A 24,591-nucleotide genomic window follows, 5' to 3' on the forward strand; every position below is an offset into this window, starting at 1 on the left:
TGATAGTCGTGAGACTGACCATGTGAGACCGTTAGGTTGACAGATTTTACCTTTTGTTGCAGAGGTGAGGTGAGTTCCTAGGATTAGTGTGTACTTAGTACTAAATGACAATTCTAGATCTTGAGAGGAGCAATATGTAGCAATTAGGTGTATAAGAAAGAAACAAAGGTTAGAGCTTTCAGGAGTTCAATAGATGAGTAGAGTTCAAATCTAAACATTTTGAAAAATTGATGTCTTGATAGGAAAGTATTTTCCAAGTTTGGCAAATGACATGAGCCGATGAGCAAAATTTGTCGTCTTCGGCTAAAAATAGAAATTCATAATCTAACGGAATAACTATTCGTTAGTTTAACTATAATACATATACCTTATTTTGGACCAATACTTTTGTTGGAACCTAATAACTCAAAATGTAAATTAAGATGAATCTCAAGATTCTTAAACTCTTCTTTTGAAATCCTTACCTATTCCACCACTCGAAACCTTCCCTCATCAACATCTATTAAACTGAAATCTAATTAAGATTAAAGAAAAATTAAAAGCTAAAATAAAGATTTCAGACCTAAACGGCCCCCCCCCCCCCCAAAAGTGGCCTGATCATTGCATTCCTCCTCCCCTGAAATTGTACATTTTACTATATTTAGGCACCCAAAAATATATTATATTTACACACAATTATCATTTAATAATTAAATTAATAAATAAACACTAATTTTTTCTCCTCGGCTCCGCGTAAAGACCATGAGAATATATAACACATATGCCAAGAGGACTTTCCTGACGTGGAAGAGTCTTATTGGCCGATAGGTAGGGCCCGGATTGGGGACCGCTCGCAGGATAAAGACGGGTGGATAGGTGAGCGAGTCGAAGAAGTATCTACCCCCTCCGAAATCGTAGAAGGCAAGAAAAACAATTTCTATAAAGCGCCGCCGCCCTATTTATTTTCGTTTTTTGATTATTATTAAATCCGTAACACCAACCGAGGGGAAGGGAGAGAGAGAGGGAGAGGGGTTGGATGGACGCCGACGAGGAGGCGATCTCTCGCTGAGCGTCAAGGATTCGCGGTTCCTTCTCCAGGTGCGCGTGGGTTTTTTTGTAATGGTTTTTTTTTGTTTTCTGAATTTTTGTTATTGGTTTGGTTTTGGGACGATGTCGTTGGATGGTTTTGACGAAAGCCCGTTTTCGTCTCTGGATTGGCTGTTTCTGTGATTGCGATTAGGGTTATCGCTTCCCCTTTGGGGGATTTTGTTCCAGCGGATTTTCGGGCGGACATTTTCAAGGGTTTTCAATGTAGGTTTTCTATGGCCATATATTTGAAGACTTTCTTGGCTATGTCCTTATCTTTCTGCGTTCTTGATCTTTGTGGGTTCGGTACGGGATAAAAACTGTTTTTAGGCATTCAATTGATCTTTTATTTTTGTTTTTTTTTACCCTCTTCTATTTCAGGTGGCTGGATCATTTGTCGAGCAATTTGGGTATGATTTAGGTTGTCTTAGGAATGAGGGATTCCTTTGGCGATCGAGATATTTTGTTTGGATCGCCGGGAGGATTTGGAGATGAAATGCCCGAAGGGAACAATGATGGGTTTGTTTATAGGAAAAACGGGGAGGAATTCCCAAGTTTTGAAGAGTTTTGTGCGCTGGTGGATGACAATCCTGGTTTAACTGAGAAGGCGTTCAATAGTGTGAATGGATATAACCATCTAGAAGACATCTCTATTTTAAATTCTGGAAACAAGGACGAAGCATTCATTGAGGAGATAAAGGATGTAAATGAAAAATCTGGTTGTTTTACTGGAGTTGAGGAAGAAAGAAATAAACTTATTATAAAGCAGGGAGTCTCAGCTGAAAACCAAAAAACAGTTGCAGCAAAAGACTTAACTTACTTCATATCGGATAACTGGAAGGGTAATTCTGTTGAATCTATGAATAGAGCTGGATTATGTGTTGAGGATATGAAGGAGACTAATGAAAGTTGTGAGAGCCATTTGCCATCTTTTGAAAAAAATGACCTTGTTGTGGGCCAAGGTCTGTGTGTTATAACTCCAGATACAACTACAGATGTGCTACCTAGAGAGTCTTTGAGCACAATTTGTTTTGATTGTGGCGGCAGAGGTATTCATTCCAGTGCCGATAACAGGAAGGAGAACACAGAATCATATGAAAGATCTGTTCGGTCTGTCAAAATGGACGGTTACTTTGACTTAGAGGACAAACAGTTGTTAAAGGGTGCAAAGATTATTGATGAAGAAAAGCATCATAGAATTCCAAGTCTGTCATCATCACTAAAATTTACAGATGTTTCTGAAACTTCTGCAGCAGAAGATGCCTTAAAAGTTGAAGATTCAATTGCTCAGTCCCACAATGAGAAAGGTTCCAAGAGAGGTGGAAAACCTCCTCTGGGTTATTCTGGACTAACAATTGATTGCTCCTCAATCAGTGTTGATGGATTAATGCCTCAGCAAGTGGAACCTTGCATTGCTCTTTCTGATAACATGAATGCTACATGTGTTGGCTCTTTGGTAGCTGGTAAAGTGGAGGACACACTCCTTATAGATACTGACAGACTTGAATGTAGCCTTCCCAAGGATAAACTACCTGTATTAGATGGTGGCAATGATGAAAAACACGAGCCATTTGATTCACTAGATGACCAGGGGTTATGTTCAAGTTCCTTGAGAAGGCTGAGACAAGATGGTTTTTGTGTTGAGGGAAAATTTGTATCACCTCAGCAGATTGTTGATGGAGCTGTTTGTCTTGTTTCAAACATAGCTAGAGGATTAAGTGAAGGTTCCTTTGAGGAAGTTGCTTCTTGCTTCTCAGGAGAGGGATCATCCTTGCAGCAACCATTCACTGCATGTACTGCTGCATTGGGTCACTCTTTTGATCCTTCACTAGGAACCAATTATGACAGAGCAGCCATTGGTAATTTTAACATGACATCTACTAGCTGTAGCAATGTAAAAGAATCCTGTGGAAAGGTGAGTGAAGGGGGGACAGTTGATTCAAAACTTGATCCTACGATTGTCTTTAGGCGAACCAATCCAAAACGTGCTGTGTCCTTTAGAAACAAACAGATGGATTCAAAGCCCAATCACTTAACCAGAAAAAGGAATAAAGCAAGGAAATGCAAGACTGTAGCTGATGGTAGTTCATCGTTTTCAATACAAAATAAACCCACAAGGAAAAGAAGCTGCTTCAATAGAATGGCACGAAGATCTCTCTGGGGTGAAGCTTCCAACTTAATAACATCTTTCACAGTAAATTATGGGCCTGGAACATCCACTTTTGTTCTGGATCAGATTCAGAATAAACCCTTTAAAAGAACTCAGTACCAAAGAGCTAAAGGGGAAATACAAACTGGTAGCAGGGGTAGTATTGTTAAATCATTGCAAACACAATTATCCTTTTCAACTGATTCTGTCCACCTAAAGGATGAAAATAATCGGCAACTGAATGTCCTGAATGTTGCTGATTCACATTGTTCTCTGGAAGGGCGTAATATTGCTTTACCAAACTCAAGTGGTACTACTGAAGTGGGCATACCCAATATACATGGTGAAGCTGGTGAACCCTTGATTCATATGCTTGCTCATGGTGTATCGTTTGTTCAACAAGATGGACAGCAAGCTGATAAGGACATTGAAAGTACTCTAACACAAGATGTATCTGTTGATGACATGCTTGGGGAGTGCCCTGGTATTTCATCTGAAATGGGCCTGGAATCCTTGGTTCACACGGTTGTTGACAAACAGTTGCTCGATCAAGAATCTTCACCCGACTCTGATATTTATAATCCAGTTGCCAGTGCCATTCCTACTGATACTGATATTTTGAGGCTCCAGGATGCTGGAGAAGATCATGAGTCAGTTTTACCATTGGATATGCAGCATCAAACTGGAAATAAGAAAGTCTTGGTAGAAATAGTTGAAAAGACCAGGCAAAAAGGATATGACTTATATGAGGATACTTTGATCAATGATAAATTTCAGAATTTAAAGACTGAGAACATTGCTGCAGAGCCTTTAAAATATGTTAGGAAGAAACGCAATGGATATAGGGGAAAAAATCTTGTATCCTTAGAGTCTAAAAACGAGGCCAACATGAAAGCTTCCATGAGGTCATTTCTTGGTGAGTCTAGTATCCATGGAAAGGCAGAATTGGACCACAGTGAAGAACCCTTGCAAGAGCCGGAGTGTAAAACCTGGACATTGCCTGGTAATTCTATCAGGAATATACAGCCAGAAGGAGAATTGTTTATGTCTGATAAAATTAAAGGAAAGAAAGTAACAAAAAGTGACAGAATGAGTTTGGTTAAAGGGAAAGCAACTAAAACTGATTCTTCAAGATCTCACAGACTGAAATCTTTTGACAAAAAGAAACATGATGCAGTGAAATTAGAGAAGACAAGAAACAAAAAGAAAAACCAGCTGCTAGATGCTAGCCAGGAAGTTTGCAGGAGCACGTCAGGGTCTCCAACATTAACTTGTAAGTTAACTGTAATCGATAATGAGGGATAAGAGAGAATTTTTTGCTTGTTATCAAGCCTAAACTACCTCAGTTTATAGATTTTAGCACCTTTCCTTTTAAAATCTTAGCCTGCTAGACATGAGGTACTTATGATAGGATTGACACACTTACTGTCGCAATGTAACTTTTGACATAGCTCTCTCGTGCTCATTTTGGTACCTGCAGGTAATGAGTTGGAACTGAAGAACAGTAGCACTGGATTAGATAGTCAATCTCTACAAAAGAGGCAAGCATGGGTGCTTTGTGATGATTGCCAGAAATGGCGATGCATACCAACTGCACTTGCAGATACCATTGAGCAAACTAACTGTAACTGGTATGGAATTGCTACTGCAATTTTGCACTAATATATCTTATATATCTTATATAATGTTTTATGATTTCCTCTATTCTACTTTAGAAACACTTGCGCTTAAATCCTATATGGTTTATGGAATGGATAAATAAATGGCTATTATTGTTTATTAGTCATTCAGGAACTAATCAGCATATTTAATGTTTACTAGAATATTTCTTCTGATGTGAGACTTGATTCCTGGGACAATAATCTGCTCTTTGTCAGATATAGTACTAAAACCTGAATGTTTGATGTGGAAAAAATCTGAAATGATTTGCATTACTGAGTATTTTCTGTGGGAGTTCAATGCATTTTGATCATTTGATCGGGAGAAAATAGAAGCTTTAATGCATTCAGGCTGCAGTGCCAGAAATTGAGATGTGTTCTTTTTGATGTTAAATCTTAGATTTCTGTGAGAGAGTATCCCACATAAAATCTTTTAATAGATTGACACTAAACTTTAGACATCCTTTTTTATGGTCAATTTTATGTTAATGACAGAGTATACCACATAAATTACTTAACATTGTATTTTTGCTAGCAGAGAGTTTTGATTGGCTGTCATATAATTATACTAATTCATGGTGCTTTAGGGCATTTTGAAGTGGTTACATTTTGAAGTGTCAAGGTTTTGTTTGGTAACTAAAACTTCTCTATTTTTAGTTTGCATTTTTTTGGAAACTAAAATAAAATCATTCAGAATAAAAAGAAACAATATTTATCACATCATTCACTTCAATAAATGTAAATGTGTAAAAAAGTCAATTTTAAATATTTATTTTATTTATTTTTTCAACTTTAAGATTCTATTTTCTAAGAAACGAAATTATAATAAAGTCATTAAGAATTAAAAAAATCACATCATTAACCTCTAATGAATTTAAATGTTTTAAAAAAGTCAATTCTAAATATTTATTTTCAACTTTAAGATTCTATTTTCTAAGAAACGAGAAAAGATTTTAGTTTAATAAAATTCTGAACCAAACTGGGCATCATTACACAAGGACAGCCTCTATCCTGAATCACCATTTGCTTTTATTGGACAATTCCTGTGCTCAACTTGTTTATACAAAAGGTTAGCCACACCAATTGAATAAAACCTTAGTGAAATGACCAGGATACACATGCATTTTGATAGAACAATATCTAAAATATCCTATCAATGACCCATGGAATTAGCAAATAGGTCGTACATATGGCCTTGGAGAACTCTCCAATTTTAATTGAGATGATTTTCCGGTTGCTTTTTTCCCACTTGCTTGTGTTGCATAACAAAAATCTGCTAGAGAAGAAGATGATTTGCTCATCCCATCTCACCTTCTTTCTGCTCTGATTAATCCATTTTTAACCTAACAAGAATACTTTGGTGACTTTAATAATTGAAATCATAACATACTCTGCTAATTATGACGGCATGCATTTCAGGCATTATATTTCATTTTCTCTATTTGCTCACATGTTCTCTTTGAATTTGTATGAATTTAGAGGTATCTTTGTTTTAGTTTTCATTTTGCTTGCATGAGTATAATGCATCTAATATCTCTCACTCTAAAATCTACATGCCGCATATGTTTGGTGGTTGTCATGATATTTCATTCCATCTTGCAGACAAATAATGATAAATATAAAATGAAGCAATGCAATAAATATAGTGCAAAAAATATGATAATAAACAAATTAATTGCAAGTAAAACAATGTCAATGATTGGATTTTTTTAATAAAGAACAATATGATAAGTTTTTGTATGTTTTTTATATAAATAATATTTGATGATATACACAAATTTTGAGGAAAACCAATTAAATATGAAAAGGAATTTTCAAAGAGAAAATGTGATAATATTGAGATGGTTCAAGCTTTGTAGATGTTAAAGTCGTAGATTTATGTCAGCTCTAATTAGTGTGATGATATCCTCTTTTTTTCCCTTCTGTTGATGTAGATTTTTTCTGTTTCCTTAGTTTTTTTACAGTTATTGTTGCTGCAGTAACAATATATTTCTGAAGGACTGAAATGTAAAATTTCAAAATTTCTAGACTAGAATGCAAAAATACAAGTAATGTTACTACTGCAACAACATATTCTTCTTTCTTTTACCTTTTTGTAGTTTTTGCTAAATGCAATTGCTTAATGTTGCTCAGCTTTTTACTACCGACCTAATCCCAGATACTTCATACTTCAGTAATTTTGTACATGTTTGAGCTTGAGAGGAAGGAACTTTAGCTTCTTGCCATGGCTCCAGTTCACATGCCAAGAGTAAAACATCGCTGTCCATAACAAACAGAATAATTTGTTTGGTGAAAAATTGTTTTAGTTTTCTACCTTTTTATCAATTCACTAGATTCTTTCATGTATTTGAGTCAATAACTCTCTTCTATGTTCTTTAGATGACTGTTTTTTGGTGAGATATGCATTTTTAAGGATTTTGGGTGATGTAATGGCATGTTTGATTGGCTTGGAACTGATATGTGTCTTACAGATCCCTTTAGCTATGCACTAGACTTACATGTGTTATAATATTTACAGGACTTGCAAGGATAACACAGACAAGGCATTTGCTGATTGTTCTATACCACAAGAGAAGACAAATTCAGAGATAAATGCTGAATTGGAGATTACTGATGCTTCCTGTGATGAAGATGCTGCTAAGAAAAATTATGTTTTACCTGTAAAGTCAAAATTAGGTTGGTAGGATCATGAGCTATTTGATAAAGCAAATATATCAGTCATATAACTAACATGTACTTGAGCATTTTAACAGTTATCCTTTTGATCCATATTCTTTCCGTCATTTTCAGCTAACCAGCCAGCTCCTTGGGTACCTGTCAAATCCAATGTGTATCTCCATCGTAATCGAAAAAATCAGACAATTGATGAGGTTTGGGGCAATATCATCATTTAAAACTCTTTTATGCAGTAGTGTAATTAGTCTTTGATTTTCAGACTGAGTTCTGTTTTCCGTAAGAAAATCTTTTACGCACGTCTTCACTTCATAATTATCTTGAGTTTTCTTTGTGGAACAATAGATGTACAGCAGTTGTCAATGCTGACAATGTTTTGGAGTTAATTGAGAAAATTTCTTTACCTTTACTTTTCACCCTGCATAGTGTGGGAGCTATCCCGATATGTATCTTCCCTAGGCTCGATGTGATTACCGTTATCATGGTATCTTTGTTTTATACATCTATTAAGAAAATGGGAATACTACTGAAGTGTGGCTTACATATATTTTTGCTGCTTTTAGTAACAAACCAATATTTATGCTGAAGTTGGTTTCATGTAAGGTAAGGATGTTGGGATCTGGAGTAGATTTTCTAGATTAAGAAACAATTCTAATTTTGGAATTTTTTTCTTTTTTCCACTTAGGAAAGATACTATAAATAGGGTAAGTAGTAGTACAGCACACAGTGAGAGATGAAAGACAAATAGGACATGTGACCAACATGAATATTAGGATAAAAATGGGCAGGAAGTGTACTCCAATTGTCAGGGTAATTACAAGGGAAACTTTAATCAAGTTGGGTATCTGAATGGAATAAAGATATATATGCTGGTGATAAATGTCATACAAATTATGATTTAATCTAAGGAATGCTCTACAGATATGTTGCTGTGTGATTTTCCATTTTTTCCCCCAAAGAAGTGTGTTAAACAAAGGAATTCTAACTAGTGAGAGTATTTCATTTCGCCTCTATTTTTATTAAGAAATTCAGACTGACCAGTTAAATCAGTTCAACCAGGATTGGAAAGCAAAATTTATCCAGTCCAATTAATAGAAAACATTCAGTTGAAGTGGAAAACCAAATCAGTAGGGTAAACGATTCACCCTTCAGTTTTAGCTTCCAAAACGTTTGGTTTTACCTCTTCTGCAAACTGCCTTGAATTTCATTATTGTCAAAATACTCCTTAGCCTTTGTCTGCAAAATGCAACTTCATTGTTTATAATATGTAACTATTGGGGTCAAAATGTAATTTTATTATTGTTTGTGCTTGAATTCTCTCTCCGAGATGCTATCCCATTAAGCTTGAAAATAAGTCATTCACTGACCAGTTACCACAAGAAATGTTTTTTGCCTTTCCTCTAAATTTGATGCTTTGAAACATAGTGCTAGTCATCAGTATATAGCTATTCCTCCTGTGTTACTTTAGTGGGTGGCATACCTCTTAGGTTCATCTGCTTTATCTCTTTTAAAAGAACTGTTTTTTCATTTAATTCTTTCTTTTTAGATGAATATGCAGGTTCTCATTGGTTTTTGTCCCTATCATCATCATTTCCCCTTTGTTTGTTTTTATAAAAAACAGATCATGGTTTGTCATTGTAAGCCTCCTTCAGATGGCAGTATGGGTTGTAGAGATCAATGTTTGAACCGGATGCTCAACATAGAGTGTGTCAAAGGAACCTGCCCATGTGGGGAGCTTTGCTCGAATCAACAGGTCTGCATCTACTACTTATTGGTTGAACATATGGACTCTGTTTCATAGTAAAATTTTTGGAAGCAGTTCCAGAAACGCAAATATGCCAGACTCAAGTCGATTCCTTGTGGGAAAAAAGGATTCGGGCTCCAGTCGCTTCATAATGTATCCTGTGGACAGTTTCTCATTGAGTATGTAGGAGAGGTAGAATTAAAATTCCTTTTCTGTTCTTCTTACTTGTTCTTTTTACAATGGGATAGATGTGTATATGGTGCATCAATATGATTTATCGCTCTTCTAACAAAAGTTCCAATTTTTCTTTAATTTATTTCCCTCATCAATTGACAATAATGGCAATTCAACATACCGACAAAGTTGACTAATCATCTTGCTCTTTCTTTTTGATAATTAACTTCACTGAGTTCTCAGCTAATTTTCTAGGTGCTTGATTTTGCTACATATGAAGCCCGTCAAAGAGATTACGCTTCCCGAGGTCAGAAGCATTTCTACTTCATGACCTTGAATGGTGGTGAGGTTTGGCCTATTCATCTTACCCTATCTTTTAAATACCATTGCTCTTTTAGTTTGTCATAGCATTTCAATGCTAGTCTGCAACATATTTTCCTTGGCTTGCAGTATGTAAAAAAAGACGTGTATTTTCTTCACTTATTACTAGTACCATCACTTGCAATACTTTATGGAAAACATTAGATGATTGAGTTTTTTTTGTCACATTGTGGTTAAAGACAAATAAAAATCTGAGTCCTAGTGGGGGCAGGAATCATGGATGATTTCTTTTCTAAAATCATGAGTGCAAGTTGTGGTTTTGTCGTACCCTTGCATCGATTGATGCTTGTAAATAATTTTCAATATGGATATCTTTACAACACTGCTACTGTTATAGGTTACAGAAAATGTTAGATGGTTGAGGCTTTTTTTAAATATTTTGTGCTGACAGACAATAATATCTGAACTGTAATGGGAACAGGATTCCCAGATTATTGCTTTTTCAAAATAATGATAGCAAATTTTTTACATTTCCCAATTATTAATTCATCACTATCTTCCATCAAGTAGGAGAAAATTAACAGAAAATATCAGCTACATATTAGTCAATCAGGTGGATCTTATGCATGTTGGTTTGTTAATTTTCTTCAGATAACTAGCCTTTTTTTTTCCTACATGATTCAGGTAATAGATGCATGTGCAAAAGGAAATTTGGGACGTTTTATCAATCATAGTTGTGAGCCTAATTGTCGGACTGAGAAGGTTTTTTTTTTACTCTATTTCAGCTTTTACTACATGTTATTAAGCATGTGATGCATATTCCAGAGAGCATTCACTATTCAAGTGTTTATCCAGTAAGGTGTAATTTGTTTCAGAGAGCATTCGCTATTTTAACTAAAAATTGGAATTTTCAACTGTAATGCTTAACTTGGATCAGTTCATTTTTAATATTTGCAAAGGGACTTTATGTTCAAAGTTCAAAGAAGCTCTGTCTCTGATTTTTTAATCAGCAGCATAATATAACCAAGAAAACAAGTGTGTTGTTAGTTAAGATTCTGCAAGTAATTTTACTGTAAAATAAGCTGATGCACATTGTTAATTCTTGTTTTATTTTTTAAAGCAATACCGTCTTATGGAGTTGTGTCAGCTCTATTTACTGTAACATATTATTTTTATTAATGTATATCACACTTCAATGAAACACAGTCTAATATAACTAACATATCGACAACAATTTATTTTGTATATCCTCCTATTAAATGTGAGACGCTCTACTGACGCCAGTCTCAGTCTTTGTTAGTTTTGATTTCTCTATGCTGTCTCACGTCAATACATGGCTGTTGCTAACTATGTCAACCATATGGTTGTTGCAGACTGGTCTGCCTTGATTTCACCTTGGAGTCGAGAAACTATTCAGCTTAATACCATATGTTCTAATCACCTATAAGAAAACAAAATTTTTATTTTTGTATTTTATTTCATGCTTAATGTATATTGGACGTCAATAATATGACTAATATATCAAAAACAATTTAAGGTAGAGTAGGATCCTCTCTACTGATATCAGTTTGTAAGAGCATACTGTTAGGTCATGCTCCTGGTGTTTGTGCATTAATTAAGGATTGTTGATATTTAAAACTTGGATTGGCATGGGTGAAGCTTAATTATTTTAGAATGAAAGAAACATAAAGAGGTGAACTAGAGTAAAATAAGCAAAGAAAATTTCACATCGAGAACTTCAGCAAATCAAGCCTGTAAGAAGAGAAATAAAGTGGTGACAGAGATAGGGAGAGAAGACGCTTGAGAGGGGAAGATAGCTTGAGTTAGGAAGAGGCGGCTGGGAATGTGTGGTATGTGGTGAGAGAGAACATGTATAGAGGAGAGACTTGCTTGGTTACTATACTGGCTGTCATGTTCTGTTTCTTTTTACATCCAATTTCTTTTGTTATCTCGATAAATTGTTAAATATGTTTTAATTTTAAAACAAATATCCTTTGTTTATGTTCATTTTCCCTAGTATATAACTTGTTAATATATTATATAATTTGGTTATATATTTTCTTGACAAGCAGTGGATGGTAAATGGAGAAGTTTGCATCGGACTATTTGCAATAAGGAATATAAAAAAGGTTACATTTCATTATTTTAAATTCTTTTCTTTATATCAGTTGAACTAAAGCTATATGTTTGATGTTTTAGGATTGCCTACCTTATCTTCAAATTTGTATCTGTTAATAGCAACAGCTGTAGCTTTCATAATAGGCATGCAATTTTCCATTTTTTTTGTGGCAAATACTAATATATATTATGCTTGTGAACATGTAATTGACATAGAAAAACATTTTTAAGGGAAAAATGTACGAAGATAGTCTTTTTTATGCATTGAGGAATTGCACTGAATGAATGGAACAAAAAAAAGCAACACTGTTATTTGAATTGTATTTAGAATAATTTAACATTGAAGTAGGGCTGTAAATGAACTGAACGTTCATAAAATAAGCTTGGTGTTCGACTTGGTAAGAGCTTGTTTATGTTTTTTCAATATATACAAGATTAATTAAATGAATAAGTTTGAACAATTCATTAAATTAAATGAATAAGCTTGAATACATATATGTTTAACTCCTTCTTTCGTGAACAACGTTCGTGAACGATGTTCATGAATACTATTCGTGAATAACCAACCAAACAAACTTAAAATATAAAAGTTTCAAACAATGAATTGAGAGTTCGATAACATCTAAACGAATCAAACTCAAGTCAAGTTTGAACCAAGCTCAAGCTCATAAAAAGGAAACCAAGCCAAGCATGAATAATCATTTCAACGACTTGGTTCACTTAAGGCTCGGTTTGGCTTGACTTAGTTCGGTTATCTTATCAAACAAGCTTGAATACCATAAAGCTTGACTTGACTTGTTTACAGCCCTTTGAAGAAACAATTCAGTCACACAAAGGCCAATTTTCTGGAGTTTGAGCAGACTTTAGGTAGAATTTAAGTCACATTAAGATCAGGCACCCAATCACTCCAGCACTTTTTTTCCAAATGAAGAAACCCACTTTTTAGAATCCTCCTCACATGTGTCTCCTCAAACATTACCAAACAAGGGATTTCTGATACATAAGAGAACTATATCAACCCTTCATCTAAAAAAAAAAAAAATCAGAAAGTACCATTTCAATCAGAGAGATGGGATGGACAATCAATCAGAGTTCCTTGCTTGGCTAACTTCCATCAATGCCGTTCCTTAATGAGATCATGAGCAGTCACCCACTCCTGAGCCAATCATAGCTCCCAAATGACGAGAACCATCATTAGATAATCGACCAGGATCATTCAGCAGCCAGGATCCTGGGCTCATCTCCTAAACTATTGCTTGACAAGACGCCTCCAACCATCTTATTTCTCCAGAAATATTATGGAAAATTTTTTATAATAACACAGCTGAGAGTCTGAAGTCGTAGATAATGTGGATTTCTCCAGGCATAGCTGGAAGGGCTGTAGCTTAGTTACACCATACTCTCTTGGCTAACCAAAGAGAATGTCTAAGTTCTTCTGGAACTACCATTCATATGGTGGGGTTCTTCAATCAATCTTGTTGATGTTCCATGCCCACATAGACAAGTGGTCAATTATATAAAATTATTCTTGTCACAGCTCAAGTGTTTGGGATAAGTGGTTAACAACATATGGGAGCAAGAGCATTAGAGTTCGAATCCTGTGCATGTCAAAATAAAAAAGGCTCATAACTCTAGGTCATAATGAGCATGAAGGAGCATGTTGAAGAAAGGATGCTTCCTGCTCATTATTCCCGCATGGACAAGTGTGGTGGCCTTGGTCCTTGCCTAACAAGTAAAAAAGCAAGCTTTTGAGATAACTGGTGAGTCAACCTTACAAATTCTTTACATGGATCATTGTCGGACTGCTTCAAGACATCAAGTCTGTATTTTACTTAGGTGCTTGATGTCACTGAGTCTGTTATTGGAATAAAGGAAAATATCCTAACCATCAAAATTTCATTTTAGCCATTAAGGTGCTACAAAATCTATCCTTTTAAAATTTTGCTTGGCAGCAGATGTTGAAAATCAGCACAAAGTAACCTTCTCTTATACAGCTCCTTTTGCTTTCCTACATAGTTATGTTGGCAGATTGAATAGTGATTGTAGTACATCTGCATGATATCACTTTTGCTCGTGGAAGAAAAGCACATCTTGGAGCAGAATGCTATGTGAAATCTTTAAAACCCTTCTAATGGGGAATTTCACAATCATATGCACGGTTAATCATTGAAGTGTCAGAAAATTGCTTAGGTGCAGAACATAGGTATGTGGTTCTTTTATAATAAATTTGAGCAACAAGCCCCCTAAGCAGGCCAAAAAGGTTGAATGAAATTAACACCCTTAGAATATCAAATTCATAGGAATCACCAAGTTTAAGTACCATGAAACAACTTATAATAGTGATGTGATGGAAATATAAACCTGCAATAATTGCTGAAACTACTAGAATGTCAAGATCATGCGTGCTTGTTCCTTGTCAATTCAAATTCCTTCAGTGTCCTTAATGGAACTATAGAACTTGAACTTTCTATAACATATTTCAATCTTAAATGCTTGATTAAGTAGGAAATCGTTAGAATTGAAGCTATGAGGGATAGAGGGAGAATGATGAAGTGATTTAATTAATTTAAATATCACCAGTGATTTAGCCTACTTTAGTTGCACTTGTATTTGCATTCTCTTGTTTTAGAATAGATTTTGACATATCTTGCTTATGCTATCTTGTATCTAGGATTCTTTTGCTATTTCTTGTTTATGCATGGTCTTTCCCAGGGTGAAGAACTCACTTTTGATTACAACTATGTACGGATATTTGGTGCTGCTGCCAAAAAATGTGTTTGTGGTTCTTCTGTTTGTCGAGGTTATATTGGTGCTGATCCATTGAGCACTGAGGTAATTGTTCAAGACGATACGGATGATGAATATCCTGAACCCATTATGGCCCACAAAGATAGTGTAAAGGCATCATATATTGATATGTCAAACTCTGATGCCCATGATTTCCTTCTGAAAGATACAGACGTTTCTATTGAAAAAAAGAAATTATTAGATGAGTGTTCTCCAATCTCAATGGCAGATGATTGCCAACAATTGAAAGATACATTATGTGCATCTAGCCATAATGATACCATATTCACTGGTTTTGGCAATTTAAAGGTCCAGAAATCTATTTCTAGACCTATGAACGAGATCAAATTACCAGAAGACAGCTCAAACACATTGGATAATCAAAAGGGAGAGATCCTTTGCTCTCCCTCGACAGATGTTCAGCAAATTAATTCTCCTTCTAAAGCTTCTCCGTCGATTGCTGACCTCATTACTGATTCTGTAAACATTGCCTCAACATCTGATACTAGTAATGAGCAACTAAATATCGTAAAAACTAACATTCCAAAGTCTTCTCAGTCAAGTCATATGGTAAAAAAAATCAAGCCAAGTGTAAAAGCTATTGTGCCACCAAAATCTAAACGATCATCAGTACAATCTAGCAGTGCTGGGTTCGAGAGAGGTAACCGCCTTACTACTAATGGGATTGGTTGCTTTTTGTCATGAATGCCAAAATTTTAATTGGCCTCCCTATTTCTGCAGTTGAAAAAGAACTGAATGAGTTGTTGGATGCAAATGGGGGCATTAGCAAGCGGAAGGTTAGACCTACTCCATTTAATATATGCTTCTTTATGATTATATTCATCATGTTATTCTGTAACATTGATAAGCATTAGTTTTACTTTCTTTTTGGACTATTTTGATATGCTTCATTCATCATCTGTTTTTTAAATGGAAGGTAGATTATATTGATGCTATTCAGTCTTGTTCTTGATTCATTGTAAGGTAATGGTTCCACTAGTTATGAGGTCCAACATTTGGTGTAGGTTACTGAGCAATATTCTGTATAGGTTAATATAAATTTCTTAGCAAGTACAAATTTAAAATGCATATGTAGGAAATATGGGTTGAGTAATCATTTGTGTTATGTGAAGTATAGTGACAATGATGTATAGCTTCATGTGATTAAAAAATATGAGTTATCTATTACTTAAAAGCATGGGTTGTCTATTACATGATACAACAAATTAATCAACCTAAATAACCAAGATAAACAAAATTTGCATTTAACATTTGATAATTAGATTAATTATTCTAAGCAATTTATTATTTTGTGTAAGTGAATATGAATAAAAGGTGTATAAAACAAACAACACTAACATATAATAATGTGTAATGTATAATGCAAGTTAAACCAATTAACATAATTCATACAAAAGAAAATTTAAATCTTGTCCTATGCAATACTTAATGTATGCTTCTTATTTGTCTAGATGTATATTTGGCTAAAGTAGTTAAAGTCTCGTGTCGTGTTGGGCAGCACAGTCAAATAATGACACTAACCAAGCAAGGGTAAGGTATCCATGTCTGGAAGTGAGCTACACAAAATCTTCCACAATTTCTGCCCCTAAAATCAAAATAATTATGATGAATAACTCAATTTACCAAAAGGATTAAGGGTGAGATCCAACCTTGACAAAAGGATTCCTTAACAACCAATCCACTTTTCACCAAAGATAGATAACTTTGTCATAGGCCAACACCAAACCATCACAGAATTCCAACATCAGATCTCAAGAAATTGACCAACGAAAAGAAGGAAAAAAATATATCCTCCACTTACCTGACATAGGCTACAAACCTATGAAATTATCTTGGTGAAGAGATCAAAGGTTGGAATCACAGCCATGGCATCTAATAAACTGTGATAAAGGAACAGAAATAGGATAAAGGATGCTCACTGATAACCAAAAGAATTGAATTGGAACACAATTGCAGGAGCATGTACTTTGGTTTGGGGTTTTCGAGACACAAGATAAGTGGGGGGGGGGGGGGGGGGGGGGGGTTGGAACGCGCAAGGTAAAGAGGTAGGGGTAATGAATAGATTCTGGGAAAGAAACCCTAGATAAACCACTAAACTAGAATTCTCCGTTGAACTGGTCCAGTTCACTATTTGGATCAACCATTACTAACATTAACAAGACTCCTCCACTCCTCAATTTAATCCACATTAACTTTAGGTCCGCCCTAACATGATAAAATTAACTCCAACTCAAGCCTTGCTGGATTTAAAATTGAGCCCTACTTGTTCTAAGCCTCAATTTACCTCACGAAAGGCCTCTCACCTCAATATAATCCCTAAACGATGCTCAAATGAGTCCAACCCCTAAACCTGATTCCCAACCATAGAGGAAAAAAATAGAAGATGAAAATGAGAAAAAAAATCAGAATACAACAGTAACATAAACAGTTTATGTGGATGATTTGCAAAATAATGGTGTAATGTTTTGTGGTATACTCTTAAACCCCATGGAGCTACTAGTTGATTAGTGTTGTGTGGTTACTTGCTAGGCTGAGTGCATGTTGTTTAGACCTGCTTTATCATGCCATTCACTATAATGTCTTGAAGTTATATGAATTGTTTTCTAAATTTTGTTTGCTTAATTACAATCTTATCTATGTTAACCTTTTCAGTTTTACCATCATTATCATGTTTTATCCTCAATGCTTTATTTTTTTTTATTTGTGAACAGGATGCTACTAGAGGCTATTTAAAGCTTCTGTTTTTGACTGCAGCAGCAGGAGATAATGTTGGAGGCACTTCTCAAAGGTAGTTGTTATGCCCCGTATGTGATTGGTCTATTGTTTATTTGATAAATATCTAACAATTTTAAAAGTTAGCTTTTATTCTGCTTATACAGTTGGTTATTATGTGGTGAATATCTAACTTTCCATGGTATTTAGTATACGGGACCTTTCCTTGATTCTTGATGCACTCCTCAAAACAAAATCTCGGACAGTATTGATGGATATTATCAATAAGAATGGTATGCTATATCCTCATGTTTTGCATTGTCTAACATTTTTACAGTGCAAATGAAACTTAATGCTTGAAACATAATAAGCTTTTTTCTTCTTTTTGCTTTTTATCTTTTAGGCTTGCAGATGTTGCACAATATAATGAAGCAGAACCGAAGTATATTTAGTAGAATTCCTATAATTCGAAAGCTTCTCAAGGTTTGCAAATTTATTCATTTTAGTGTCATGTTCTTTTTAGATATGGCCTGGGTTTTAAGTCAACCCAGTCTATAGTACACTTTTGTTTGCACCCTTCACTTGTGGAACTTATGATGTCTTTAATATATAGGCACAAATATTTGTTGTGCAATTGAGTTATTATTTTGTGCTAAAATAACCATATAGTCTCCTTCATTAAATAATTATTTTCATGCAGGTGCTGGAGTTTCTTGCATTAAAAGAAATTCTTACTCCAGAGCACATTAATAAAGGTCCTCCATGTAGTGGGATGGAGAGGTTAGAAGCAAATTTTATTAAAATGTTTTTTGTTGTATTATTAGCTGTATGCATAGACTTAGAAAGGTTTTGCATCATACAATTGCATTGCATTTGTGTTTATTTAGTTCAAATAATGAAACTCATATATGATACTTAGTTAACCTTGATTTTAATCTTCCATGTGTTTGACTTGCTTTTTATATTTATATTTGATATATTAGGAAATATAACCAAAATATTCGATGGGAACTGAGCAAACCATTCAAGTATGATTTGAATCTGGTGGGTAATAATCCAATATCCCATTTACAAGTGACACTTTATAAGTATGGAATGTCAGCTAGTCTTAGGATGGTGGAAATTAGAGTATAATAGTTGCCTTTTCATAGGTCCAATTATTTTTGTTTGGGTTTAAACTTACACAGCCTGCTATTATCTTGTGAACCTCTTCTTGTGCGTGTATCTTTTGTCTATGAATGGATAGGGCTTGGATATTGGTTGGTTTAAGGATGACCGATGTGTTTCTTGTTAATGCATTTGATTATGCATGCCCCATATTAAAGTAACCAAGTTTATCATTGATAAGAAATTAAAAGTTTATAGTTTCTTCTTTCTTTTGCAAATTTCTTTGTCTTTTACCAAGGCAGCTTTTGAACGGCTTATAGATGGATGAGGCAAACAAACACAGCCAAATAGTAACCTTGTCATTGTTGTGCACTATGATGTCATCTATGTATACGTACCATTTCAGTAAATGGATTTTGGATGTGTTTCCTTAGTTTGCTTTACTCATTTGTATCAAGTCAACATTTCCAACCCAATCTTTATTTAGTCTTTCCTCATATTGTATTTCAACATTGTCCTTGTATCTACTGTTACATATCAAGGGGATTAATGACATTTCTTTACAGCTTCAAAGAATCAATGGTGAGTTTAACCAGGCATAATGACATCCAGGTAAACCTAATTATAGTATTTCTGATCTAGATTGACTATATTTTTGCCTCACACTAGTGTTTCTGATCTAGATTGACTAATATTTTTTTGTCATGATTTGTTCTTTCTACCTTGATGTTTTGTTTTGATCACATTGATCAATATGTCTACTAAAGTTGAGTTGTTCTTGTTGCTTTTTCTCCCGTGTCATCTAATGAACTATAGCTGCATCCTACTTTCTTCTGATTGCATTTCAAAACCACCATCATCATTATCATGAATCCATGTTAGTCCCATCCTTTGGTGCATTGCTTTATAAATATCTTTGTCAAATGTCTTTCCTAAAATCTTAGGTGAAAGGGCAGAAAAGTATACAATAAAGCTCCTAAATAATTGTGGCAGAAGTGCAAGAAGTATTTGGCAATCATATATCAATGTGATAGTGTACTATAATGTTTGTACTAGTCTTGTAACAATTGAAACTGTCACAGATAATGATATGTTCTTATAGTTGTAGGTTTACATCAATCTTTCTTTTTTAAATGTATTTGACAAATTATTAGGTTTGGTACCAAAATGGTGTATTTAATCAGCCACACCCCATTATATTTTGCTAATTGTTAATAATGTATTTTAAATAAATTAAACTTGCAATCTAGTCGAGCTCTAGAAATTAAAGGTTTTAGGTTGAAATAGAAGTTTTAGCAATAATAAAAGAGGTGAAAGAGTAATAAAATGGATGCAGAGGAAATCCTTGAGTTATTATTTGGTTACCCAACAATAAATATTGGTGAATTTTATATGAATGGAGATTAAGTGGAAAATTGGAGAGGAGCTTTTAAAGGTATGTGTTATCTTCTTGTACTTGTTAGTAAAAATAAAATTCAAAAGACTCTGGTCTCTTGTACAATTTGCTGAGCTTTGGGTTTTGAGTGTTGCACAATAAAATCATAACCAATGCATATAAACATTATGCATTAGAAATAAAAATATTAAGATTGATGTTCGACTAGGAGAGAAAAGTAGAAAAGTGTAATAGTAGCTTCATAAAAAAAGAGAGAAAATAGAATAAGGTAGTATTATCAATGATGACCTTAGATTCTATATTTTGTAAGTTGAATAAATTCAGGTTTCAGACCTCAAGAGTTCTTAGGATCGAGAAATTAAAATGAGGGGAATCCATTAAGATTAGAGGCTGTGCATTATTTGGTTCAAACATGGAAACCTAAACCAAAATGAATAAAAAATTTCTTTTCTTTTCTACTAAAGTGGCTTCTTTTAATTTGGGTTAATCAAAGCATGACAACATTTTGGTTTGGTTAACCGTGAAAGAAACCAAACCACAATTTTTTTTCTGGTTATTAGAAAATATTTGTCATTGATATGTATTTTAAGTAATTCAACATCATAAAGTTTATGTTAGAAATAGACAATTTGATATGAAAAGTATAAAAAATTATGATGTGGTTGCTAATTCATTTCAATTCAAACCAAACTGAAGTAAACTGATAAAGTTTGATGCTGCTTGCTCCTTTCACAATGTGGGAATCTTTATGTGACATTCTTGTGATATATAAGATCTATTGTTAGACATATCCTCCACGAACAACATGTGTGACATTTTCCGTCGCTTCCTACATACGCTGTGCTACTCGCATGAGATACCCTTCATGTTCTTGCTTCCTTCACATTGCCTTAAATTAGAAGTGTCTCAATCACTCAACATTTTATTTTTCATATATTCTCTTTATTATCTCTATGGAAGATATCATTATAATTGATGACACTGTAGAGATCACAGGGTTGAGAATTTATCTTCATCAACCTTTATTCACACTTTTAGATTTGGGTGAAATAAGATATTTAATATAGAGATTATTCACACGGGGGAGAGATTTATATCTTTGAATAGAAATATGTGCTTGATATGCTATAGGAAATCAGTACACTCAGAATGTGCCAATTAAAGCCTCTACAGATTCGAATGTTGAATTGATACCAGAGGAGGGGAACCATTAATAAATTTGAGAAAGTAGAATACTGGTTAGGACACTAAACTACTTTAGAATTACAAGAGAAGGTATTGTTTTTAGTGAGCATGATCAGCCAATTTTTCAAGTTTTATATTATGATCATTGAAGGTGGCATTAACAATTCTATGACTTGCAAAATGCAAGGCGGTGTCAACAATTTTATAGACTTGGAAAATGCACCAAGGAAAGGTCTTCTATATCAAGATGAATGTCCTTAAATCGTGTGTATGTTTCTCCCCAGATAGTGAAATAGAAGATCTATATTGAGCTATTAGTACCTCCTGATAGACAATCTGAATTTTTGGAAGAGCAAGAGTTAGTTTGCCATAACTAGATTGAGTGTATAAGCAAAGTATAGTGCTATAACACTAGCTATATGGCAGCTTATTTTGAGTTGAACAGCTCATGAATGAATCAGAACTCGGACTTAAACATTCATTAAGTTGTACTATGGAACCAAGCTATCATGAATTTCATCTCTTAGTGCTCGATAGAGAGATATACATAGAGATTGATTGTCACTTCTTCAGTGAGAAGGTGTAATCTATTAAGTTCTAACATATTTTGCTAGCTCCAATAATCAATTTGCAAATTTACTAACCAAGTCCTTAGTAGATCTTGAGATTGCATATATCTATAACAAACCAATTGAGTTTTCTTAGTAACTTGAGCCAACGTAAGTGGAAATCTAGGAACCTAATTATCTATATCATGTAATACAACGTTTGAAAGTGTAATTTTATATTAATGAATAATAAAGCCTAATAATCTTCCCATTGCCTTCTACAATGTTGTGTTTACATCCATTATATTTATCATAGTGAGATTTTCTATGGAAATTATGTTGTTATTTATTTCACTTCTATTTTAATACTTTGATTTCTTTTCTGTTAAAAAATAATCCTGTTTAATAAGTAGCTTGTTCAGACTGTATTGTTACATATGTTGGATGCCCTTCTAGTTCAATTCAATTTCTATAACCATCTTGCATTTCTACTCCAACTGATAGCCATTGCATTTTTATTTTTGATGCTGGTGCTTGCTAGTTGTTGCTTTACATTTGCATATTTGTACCCAAAATATGGGTGAAAAGATGGACTTTCTGTTTATGGACTTTTGTTCCATTGATTATTTACTACTCTAATGTTTGTATGTAGGTTCAACAAATTGCTCGTAACTTCAGAGAGAAGTGGATTCCTCGTGCAATTAAACGAGTTGAACCATCAGACCGAGATGTGGTACCAGATTCACAGCGATCCTATGGTGCTCGGTCTCATTTATCATTCTTTAAATGCCACCTTGATCTAGGCTCAAGAGACAGTGATGCCATTGTGTGTGTTAGTGAACCCATGGAGCAACCAATTATTCCGACTTTACTCAATCAACATGGGGAAACATTTGCAAATTTGACCGATAATAATTCAAATTCTGGGGCAAGGACTCGCAAACGGAAGAGTAGATGGGATCAACCATCTGATGACAAAGTTTCAATTCAACAAAACATCTGGTCAAGAGAAGAGCAAACAACAGAACCATGTTTGAAACTTAAGAAAACTGCTTTTTCAAATGTCGAGTTTAGTTCTACAACTGAAGTTCTGAGACACAGTCAGAGCCAGATTAAGGAGGATTGTGGAGCTTCTAGTGGGAAAGCTTTGGTCCGGCATAGTACAGATGAGGAGGTACCTCCTGGGTTTGGTTCACCACTGAAGAATCATGTTTCTTGTGGTGAAGTGGTTGCAGGTCATCGTCAGGATAGATTTCTCTCGCACATGACTGTGTCATATGGAATTCCTATGACCGCCGTTCGGAATCTGGGAACCCCTGACCGAAAAGTAGACTCTGAGGACCACAATCCTTGGAAAATTGCACCAAGCATTCCTTTCCACCCATTTCCTCCCCTTCCTTCATATCCTCGAGGACAACCAAATCACCAAAATTTTGGAACGGGATGTTTGAACAACAGCTCAGCCCATGCCTCAAGTGCAACACACTTATGCAAAACAGGTGTACATGATTATCATTCAGCAGATGCTCCTGTTCAATCTGTATCAGCAGGAATGACAGCAGATAAATCAAAAACTTGGCCAAGGAACCCTCAGATTCGGGAAAGAATGAATTGGAGTTCCAATGGCCATGGCAGGAGGTTCTTTCAGCCAGAGAGAAGGAACAACCAAAAATTTCGGAGGTGCGCTCCCTGGTCCCAAGAAGGCAATGCTTCTGAACTTGGTGGTAATTCAAGATGTAGAGAGAGTGGCAAGAGCTTCAGGGGTGAGAGGAAATACTGGCCTCCCTTCCCCCAGGAAGATTGTGTCAACTCCAAAGCTCAAAAAGGCAGATGAAAGTGTAGGCGTAGGAAAATCTGAGGGGCATTATTGGTGATTCCTGTTCCCCAAGTGTAAGAAATGGCAATGTTATCTCTAAACAGCTAGGCATAATTGAGACCTCATTTAATTGAGAACAGTAAAAGAGAGAAAAAAAAGGAAGAAGAAGAAAAAGGTAGAAGCAGCAGTTGAAGCGCTTCTGTGTATCTCTTATTCTTTTACAAGCAAATTTGCTTCTAATTAATTTTCCCTTCCATCTTTCTTTTGGTTTGCTTGAACAAATCAGTAAGTGTTGAACAGTTTGTGCTTTCAGGCATCAGCTAGAAGAATTACTTTCGCTACTCGTAGGATCAATGGTTAACATCATTGTAGAGTTTTCCCTTTCATGTTGGCGGATCTGTTGTGTTCATTTATACATAGCACTTTTCTTTCGATTGATTATACGCTCATTTGTAGGTCTCTTCACTTGTTTGGAAAGGTAGGAGGCAGGCAAAAGGAAGGAAGAATAGGGAAGCAAGAAGGTAAACTGGTGTCTTTGGCTTTTAAATATTTGGTTCAATTCACTTGTATAAGGGGGCTTAGAAGCTGGGATTGTGCATTTTGGTGAAAACTAGTATGCAGATCATATATATCCGTCATAGGAACCCAACTATTGCGCCTTGCTTGGCCTCTGTTGGGTTGGAATGACAAGAGAGGAGGGTAAATAGATGGTTACAATTTTTCACAAAACAAACAATAGTTAGCTCTAATTATTTAAGAAACCCTTCTTAGAACCCTAGGAACAAACTCTTTAAATATATATAAGAACGACGATAGTAGAGGCCAAAACAAATTACGTACATCTCTTACTAAAGGATAATAGGCACAAGGGAGAAACTAGGATTACTACAAACACTGGAAACTGAGAGATCATGAAACCTTGATGAAGCCAAGCTCTTGAAGATATTTGGGCTTATGAGAGCACATGGTCGTTCAAACCACTACACCCAAAATAGATAGACTCCAAAGACAATCAACTGGAAGTCTATCCAACTGACCAATTTTGGACTCCCAAATTACCTATATGAATCCAGATCAAAAGCTATTGTTTCATCTTCCTGTAAAGACCACTTCATCT

At 34.9% G+C, this 24,591-nt stretch overlaps 1 protein-coding gene across 1 annotated transcript; it reads left to right on the forward strand.

The window, feature by feature from the left end:
- Positions 1-991: 991 nt before the first annotated feature.
- LOC141826552 (uncharacterized) lies at positions 992-23,860 on the forward strand. The gene is made up of 18 exons (XM_074713807.1): positions 992-1,077; positions 1,447-4,487; positions 4,695-4,845; positions 7,391-7,548; positions 7,663-7,742; positions 9,167-9,298; positions 9,365-9,481; positions 9,719-9,811; positions 10,469-10,546; positions 11,857-11,913; positions 14,615-15,350; positions 15,431-15,486; positions 17,422-17,498; positions 17,633-17,715; positions 17,826-17,905; positions 18,123-18,202; positions 19,096-19,141; positions 22,311-23,860. The coding sequence occupies exons 2-18, from the start codon at positions 1,499-1,501 to the stop codon at positions 23,490-23,492; spliced, it is 6,195 nt and encodes a 2,064-aa protein (XP_074569908.1). The 5' UTR covers positions 992-1,077; positions 1,447-1,498; the 3' UTR covers positions 23,493-23,860.
- Positions 23,861-24,591: the final 731 nt, after the last annotated feature.

Source organism: Curcuma longa, chromosome 4, assembly GCF_044706935.1.
Source record: "Curcuma longa cultivar G26 ecotype Majalengka, Jawa Barat chromosome 4, ITB_CL_G26_1.1, whole genome shotgun sequence".
NCBI classification, from domain to species: domain Eukaryota; kingdom Viridiplantae; phylum Streptophyta; class Magnoliopsida; order Zingiberales; family Zingiberaceae; genus Curcuma; species Curcuma longa.